This window comes from Argopecten irradians, chromosome 4 (assembly GCF_041381155.1).
Source record: "Argopecten irradians isolate NY chromosome 4, Ai_NY, whole genome shotgun sequence".
In the NCBI taxonomy this organism is placed as follows: domain Eukaryota; kingdom Metazoa; phylum Mollusca; class Bivalvia; order Pectinida; family Pectinidae; genus Argopecten; species Argopecten irradians.
In genome coordinates this window covers 40286409-40294893 of record NC_091137.1, presented here as the reverse complement: position 1 = coordinate 40294893, position 8485 = coordinate 40286409, and the positions used below count along the sequence as shown (strand labels likewise).

Here is an 8485-nt window from a genome sequence, read left to right as displayed (position 1 = left end):
TCCTATTCTTACCAAATAGAGAAGTACATCTTGGTTACAATTTTTTTTAATAACCTATTTTACCTTATATATATATATCAAACAAAATTTTATTGCTATTGAAGTTCTAATTAACAAGTTCCCATGTTGACTCGCTGTGTTACATTCCCATGTTGACTCTGTGTTGGAACATTACCATGTTGACTCTGTGTTGGAACATTCCCATGTTGACTCTGTGTTGGAACATTCACATGTTGACTCTGTGTTGGAACATTCCCATGTTGACTCGCTGTGTTGGAACATTCCCATGTTGACTCTGTGTTGGAACATTCACATGTTGACTCTGTGTTGGAACATTCCCATGTTGACTCGCTGTGTTGGAACATTCACATGTTGACTCTGTGTTGGAACATTCCCATGTTGACTCGCTGTGTTGGAACATTCCCATGTTGACTCTGTGTTGGAACATTCACCATGTTGACTCACTGTGTTGGAACATTCCCATGTTGACGCTGTGTTGGAACATTCCCATGTTGACTTGCTGTGTTGGAACATTACCATGTTGACTCTCTGTGTTGGAACATTCACCATGTTGACTCGCTGTGTTGGAACATTCCCATGTTGACTCCTGTGTTGGAACATTCCCATGTTGACTCTCTGTGTTGGAACATTCCCATGTTGACTCTGTGTTGGAACATTCCCATGTTGACTCTGCTGTGTTGGAAATTCCCATGTTGACTCCTGTGTTGGAACATTCCCATGTTGACTCTCTGTGTTGGAACATTACCATGTTGACTCGCTGTGTTGGAACATTCCCATGTTGACTCTCTGTGTTGGAACATTCCCATGTTGACTCTCTGTGTTGGAACATTCCCATGTTGACTCGCTGTGTTGGAACATTCCCATGTTGACTCGCTGTGTTGGAACATTCCCATGTTGACTCGCTGTGTTGGAACATTCCCATGTTGACTCGCTGTGTTGGAACATTCCCATGTTGACTCTCTGTGTTGGAACATTCCCATGTTGACTCTCTGTGTTGGAACATTCCCATGTTGACTTGCTGTGTTGGAACATTCCCATGTTGACTCTCTGTGTTGGAACATTCCCATGTTGACTCTTTGTGTTGGAACATTCCCATGTTAGCTCACTGTGTTGGAACATTACCATGTTGACTCGCTGTGTCGGAACATTCCCATGTTGACTCTCTGTGTTGGAACATTCCCATGTTGACTCTTTGTGATGGAACATTCCCATGTTAGCTCACTGTGTTGGAACATTACCATGTTGGCTTGCTATGTTGGAACATTCCCATGTTGACTCTGTGTTGGAACATTACCATGTTGACTCTGTGTTGGAACATTCACATGTTGACTCTGTGTTGGAACATTCCCATGTTGACTCGCTGTGTTGGAACATTCCCATGTTGACTCTGTGTTGGAACATTCACATGTTGACTCACTGTTTTGGAACATTCACATAATGACTTGCTGTGTTGTGAAATTCCCATGTTGGCTTGCTGTGTTGGAACATTACCATGTTGACTCTCTGTGTTGGAACATTCACATGTTGACTTGCTGTGTTGTGAAATTCCCATGTTGGCTTGCTGTGTTGGAACATTCCCATGTTGACTCTCTGTGTTGGAACATTCCCATGTTGACTCGCTGTGTTGGAACATTCCCATGTTGACTCTCTGTGTTGGAACATTCCCATGTTGACTCACTGTTTTGGAACATTCACATAATGACTTGCTGTGTTGTGAAATTCCCATGTTGGCTTGCTGTGTTGGAACATTCCCATGTTAACTCTCTGTGTTGGAACATTACCATGTTGACTCTCTGTGTTGGAACATTACCATGTTGACTCTCTGTGTTGTGAAATTCCCATGTTGGCTTGCTGTGTTGGAACATTCCCATGTTGACTCTCTGTGTTGGAACATTCCCATGTTGACTCTTTGTGTTGGAACATTCCCATGTTAGCTCACTGTGTTGGAACATTACCATGTTGACTCACTGTGTCGGAACATTCCCATGTTGACTCGCTGTGTTGGAACATTCCCATGTTGACTCTCTGTGTTGGAACATTCCCATGTTGACTCTTTGTGTTGGAACATTCCCATGTTAGCTCACTGTGTTGGAACATTACCATGTTGACTCGCTGTGTCGGAACATTCCCATGTTGACTCTCTGTGTTGGAACATTCCCATGTTGACTCTTTGTGTTGGAACATTCCCATGTTAGCTCACTGTGTTGGAACATTCCCATGTTGATTCTCTGTGTTGGAACATTCCCATGTTGACTCTTTGTGATGGAACATTCCCATGTTAGCTCACTGTGTTGGAACATTACCATGTTGGCTTGCTATGTTGGAACATTCCCATGTTGACTCTCTGTGTTGGAACATTCCCATGTTGACTCTTTGTGTTGGAACATTCCCATGTTAGACTCACTGTGTTGGAACATTACCATGTTGACTCTCTGTGTTGGAACATTCCCATGTTGACTCTTTGTGATGGAACATTCACATGTTGACTCACTGTGTTGGAACATTCACATGTTGACTTGCTGTGTTGGAAATTCACATGTTGGCTTGGTGTTGAAATTCTGTGACTGCTGTGTTGGAACATTCCCATGTTGACTCTCTGTGTTGGAACATTCACATGTTGACTCTCTGTGTTGGAACATTCACATGTTGACTCGCTGTGTTGGGAACATTCACATGTTGACTCGCTGTGTTGGAAATTCCCATGTTGACTCGCTGTGTTGGAACATTCCCATGTTGACTCGCTGTGTTGGAACATTCCCATGTTGACTTGCTGTGTTGGAACATTCCCATGTTGACTCTTTGTGTTGGAACATTCACATGTTGACTCGCTGTGTTGGAACATTCACATATTGACTCGCTGTGTTGGAACATTCCCATGTTCCTTGTGAACTCGCTGTGTTGGAACATTCCCATGTTGACTCACTGTGTTGGAACATTCCATGTTGAACTCGCTGTGTTGGAAATTCCCATGTTGACTCTCAGTGTTGAAACATTCCCATATTGACTCGCTGTGTTGGAACATTCCCATGTTGACTCGCTACTCTCTATGTTGGAACATTACCATGTTGACTCGCTATGTTGGAACATTCACATGTTGACTCGCTGTGTTGGAACATTCCCATGTTGACTCGCTGTGTTGGAACATTCCCATGTTGACTCGCTGTGTTGGAACATTCCCATGTTGACTCTCTGTGTTGGAACATTACCATGTTGACTCGCTGTGTTGGAACATTCACATGTTGACTTGCTGTGTTGGAACATTACCATGTTGACTCACTGTGTTGGAACATTCACATGTTGACTCGCTGTGTTGGAACATTCACATGTTGGCTTGCTGTGTTGGAACATTACCATGTTGACTCGCTTTGTTGGAACATTCCCATGTTGACGCTGTGTTTGAAAAATTCCTACCATGTACTGTATGTTATCTCAGCAGTTTGAACAATCTCATTGCTGAAGTTTGAACTTCCCCATATTAACTCACTTTGGTTCACTTGGATTGTCTCCATGTTGACTTGCTGAGTTGATAGAAACCCATAAGAATGCCTCACGGCATCCCTTTGATTCAGTTCACTCTTTGTTTAAAATAATAATACAAAGCCTTGATCATATAAAACTGTGGTTATGCTAGGAACCTGCCGACTTCATTGGAATGTTTAATGTCATGAAATCATCCGCCACTACCACCTGATCATCTCTCAGAATCTCTGTCGCCTCAAGACGTAACTTCTTCACAGTCTCATCACCTTCCTGTATAAATATAACAACTCTTAGTCAAAAATCACAAAATTTTAAAATGTCACTAAGTAGCAGCTCCAAATTGTTATTTGTACAAATTGGTCATTTGTGAATTTAAAATAACAATGCTTATTTAAGCAATTATTCAATTTATATTCCTTTCGTAAGAATTTACCAGTCCATATAAATGTTCAGTATTACCAAATACATGTACACAATGTATCAGTTTTTAGGTCTTATGTATTTAAGTTATAGCATAAAAATTGTAAAAATTTGAAAATAATGAATCTATCGTGATTTATATACAACACACTTGTTGTGACTCTGCCTCAATTTATAGACATCTTACTTTGATTCAGCACCCATATATTTTCATAAAGCTCCAATTAGCAACTGTTGTAGCAAAAATTTCATCAAAAGTGTAATATTTATTCCACTACATCCGTGGCTGTCAGAATTTGATAAACATCTTACCTTGATTTCGGCAGCCAATGGTTTATACCGCTGACTGAAGTGAGTTAGGACCAGTTGCTTGACTTTGAGTTCTGAAGCAAGTTTACAAGCCATGCCTACAAGATATAACATTTCACAATTTATGGAAATTATGTTATTAGTAAACATGGATATGCCACCACCACCAAGGTTATGTACTTATAATAGCAATTGTCACATGAAATACTGTAATTCCTGAATATGCTATTTCTCCACTGCCGACCAAGCATAAACTATACTCATCATTTGAACAATAACTGATGTTTTACCATGTATATATGTGTCTAATTAACACAGAATATTGAACGCTAAATTTTTAAACTCCTTCAAAAGAGATGATAATATCAGCCAAGTTTAAAGCTTGAAAATATAAGGGCATTTGTATCGCATGTTTGTTTTCAAGGCAAATCATATTACAACTGTTACATTTTGTTTAACTGGTTAATTTTGCAAAACTTTGATTTGTTCCTCTTTTTATTTCCGCCAGTCTCTAGATTATTGAAATAATATCACTAAAATTGGACTTGATGATAAAAGTTTTCAAATTAATGGGAGATAATCTAAAATTTAGCTTTGCAAAATAAGTGATCTGATTTTCAAGTGAAAATCACAAAATTTTTGGAATGCAAATTAGAATAACTACCCATATACAAAACTTTGGAAATACATCTACCTGGTGTTGAGTGTCCTTTTTCAATGGCACTCTCTTTAAGGTCATTCTCTAACGTAGCTTCATGCACCAGGACATCAGCATCATGGCCCAGTTTGTACAGTTCTGATGAATCACAGGAATCTCCCATGATGACGATTTTACGACCTGGGCGAGGTGGACCTACAACTTCTTCTGGTTTTATCTGGTGAAAAATATGTACAGCTGAATATTTATACTGTCTGCTTCAGGAAGGTATGACTTTGATATTTCATAAAATACTGCTACCATACTGTAAATACTGTATTTGAATTTACTAGTAAGTGGGATTGTGTAAAGACTTATTTTTCAACCCTGTTGGCCTATCATCTTGTAAATGAAATTTGATGAAATGAAAAGTAGTGTATAAGTCATGATCTTATTTTCTTCAGTGTTTTTTGTACAGACAACATTTCATTCAATCAATAATATGCTAAATGATGTTTCCACTAACTGCTTTTAAAACAAGAACTTAAGATTCTGATCAGTGGCTATGAAGAACTCAATCATAGATCATAAATAGAAGGATGAATGCCAGACACCACAGTACAGTATTAGCTGACCTTGATCCTTTAGACCAGGTGAGCTACGAAGATGATGGCGCTAATAGGGACAGGGTAATACAATATACTTACTACTTCCCCAGAAGGAAGGGTAACACTCAGGCCCTGTTTCAGTTTACCATACTCTGGACCAGGCTTGAGTCCCCTAGCTTTTAGTTTCAATGGGTCAAGTCTGAATAACATATCGAGCAAACAAGACTTATTCTCATGTATTTCCCACATGCCTACACTGAAATGTCAATCTACAACACATGGTAAAGTTTTCCATTATGTACCCCTCTCTGCATTCTTTCCTATAACATATCATTTTATTTCTCTGCGAGTAATGGATAAGAATTTTTTAACATTCGGTGTGTATTTGCTAATTTTTTTTAATAAACATGTTTGTTTTAAAAAAATGATCCAATCCATAAGATTAAGTTACATGTCAGATACTCTTTTATTTCCACTGATACTAAGTTACACTTTTAATTCCAACATACTTTCCTGGCAGAGGTTTTTCCTGAATTATGAAGCCAAAAGAAGGAATCCTGTGCTTTAGCCAAATAGCAGATACTTCCATCTTTTCATCTGAAAAACTGGAAAAGATAGATTTCTCATTTTAGAATTATTCTGACAGTGGATAATTTTATACATTACCAGGTATTTTGTTTTCCAAGCAAGCATAATTCCAAAGTTTATTAAGCCTTTCTGTTATCATGATTCATTTCTATTTCAAGAAGGTCAAGAGGGAAATTTTTGTGGTACTTACAGATGCCATACAGAGTTTTGATCAGGTTTCAGTGTGGAACCTTCTCTTTCATTGGGATGACATCTAGATGATGATGAATGATCCACCTTCCATCTCTTCTGAAAGATACACTCTATTTAATTTTTACTTCTTTTAGCTTTAAATGTAATTCAGGTGCAATCATTATTCTGTAGCAAGGCAAGTAAGTTTAGTCATGTTGCCATTATCAGCTAAAAAGTACCAGTTCTATACATGAACTTAACTTACATTTTTATTGATATATTTTCTGGCCAGACTAATGCACTGATTCTCAAACTTTGATGATTACCAATACCAAGAGAAACAGTGGATTGAATTTTGGTGGGTTTCACAGAAAAACCATTTGAGTCCAGGACTCAAGTAGTTGAGTCCCAAAATTACTGGTAATTGACTACAGAGTCAGCAAGACATTATTGTCATCCAATATTTTTTACTTGACCTACACATGCTAATGTATATTTTATTAATAGCTATCCGCTGACGTATATTTTATAATAAATAAATAAATAAATAAACAAATAAAATAAATAAATAAATAAATAAATAAATAAATAAATAAATAAATAAATAAATAAATAAATAAATAAATAAATAAATAAATAAATAAATAAATAAATAAATAAATAAATAAATAAATAAATAAACAAATAAATAATTACATCACCCATATATAACTTACATTCCAATCATCTGGATATTGACTGGTCAAGCATTGCAATTCATGTACAGTGTAACTAAAGCCCAGGAGTGACCTTGACAGTTCCAGACTGACCCTCAGGAATTTACGGAGTCCCACTGGGCCATATACCTCCACAGGTTCTGTTCTCTGGTTGTTCTGGCTAATGGTACACATCAATCCAGGGAGTCCGAACATCTACAAAGACATCAAAGTGAACATAAAGGTATCACATTGTAAAACAAAGTTCTATACACAGGTAAGGCCTGTGTGCACCATGTACTAAATATTATTTAAGTTGCTAAATGAAAAAATAAAGTTAAACTTAATATTGTAAATTTTAAATAATTTTATGGTGATCATTTGGTGCACAGAAATAGAAATGAAGAATTAATCATCAAGTTGCTAGAAACTTACATGGTCACCATGTAGATGAGTGATGAAGATTTTGGAAACCTTTCCTGGTTTTACATTACTTTTCATCACCTGAACCTGTGAACCTTCGCCGCAGTCAAATAGCCATACACCAGCCTCTTCTGAAAAAGGAGCATTAATTTGTTTAGTATAAGTAGTGTCATAGTGTGACTTCTTAATTAATCATATATCTCACAGTAGGCCAGTAAAATGTCCTACTGATCTTTTTTCGTTTAATTCTATATTTGTTTTTTATTACTTTTTTTTAACTAATTGAACAGGTTCATAACACAATATTATTCTAGATAGCTATTATTCTCAATATATTTTGGGTGCATGAAGTCAATCAAGCCATTGGTAGAAAATGGAAGGAATTAGCAGACTCATGGACATTAAAAGCTGTAAGGGTTCCATGTACAAACTTGCCGTGTCTTAGCGCTATACATGACGCTCCTCTGGTAGGCGATGGGTATGCAGATCCTGTGCCCAGGAAAGTTAGTTCCATTGCCATCTTTACTTAGAATATTGATAATACTGTTTCTACATAACACAAATAAGATTTTATGAAAATGAACAGTGGTATTGTTAAGACGTGTCTTTTAAAATACGGAAGACAAAACATAGGGCTATGCTGCAGTTGTTCCCACAAGTTTCTGACAAAACTAAGCGCGTGTCTTGCTCTCCCACCAAGATGATTACCGGATATTGCATGTGCACGAGAAGGGACATAACTCTAAACAAACTTGTAGAATTTGACGCGCGCATACAGGAAGGTACAGTAGATTTGTAGAGTTCAGAAAAATAAGGCGCATTATTTAAGCTACATACATGTATTGCTACAGCATAATGGGGATTTTCAATCTACATAGCAATACATAACTCAAATTTAGCAGAGCCTAATAATTTATATATCTTTATTTATATGTCAGAAAGTCATGGTGACCAAAGAAAAAATGTTAAAAAACGACAAGTAAGATCGTGCATGGCTTTAACCTTTAAGTGCATTTTTAAAGCCATTTTAAAATTAAAAACTCCTGCCTCTCGATTGCACAAATGAGTTTCTTTCTGTATACGTTGCACATTAAACTTCGGAGCATTATCGACATTGGTATTAATCAGTCGTT

General features: G+C 37.2%; 1 protein-coding gene across 2 annotated transcripts; it reads right to left on the bottom strand.

Annotated features, from left to right (window-relative positions):
- Positions 1–3008: 3008 nt before the first annotated feature.
- Positions 3009–8088, bottom strand: LOC138321653 (zinc phosphodiesterase ELAC protein 1-like). 2 transcript variants are annotated; one of them, XM_069265480.1, is made up of 9 exons: positions 7788–8088; positions 7365–7483; positions 6951–7145; positions 6254–6351; positions 5985–6080; positions 5575–5674; positions 4925–5105; positions 4234–4328; positions 3009–3771 (listed from the first exon to the last, which is right to left on the bottom strand). In XM_069265480.1, the coding sequence occupies exons 1-9, from the start codon at positions 7870–7872 to the stop codon at positions 3649–3651; spliced, it is 1092 nt and encodes a 363-aa protein (XP_069121581.1). In that variant the 5' UTR covers positions 7873–8088; the 3' UTR covers positions 3009–3648. The 2 variants fall into 2 exon arrangements, with proteins under 2 accessions (XP_069121581.1, XP_069121582.1); XM_069265481.1 differs by having other exon boundaries at positions 6254–6348.
- Positions 8089–8485: the final 397 nt, after the last annotated feature.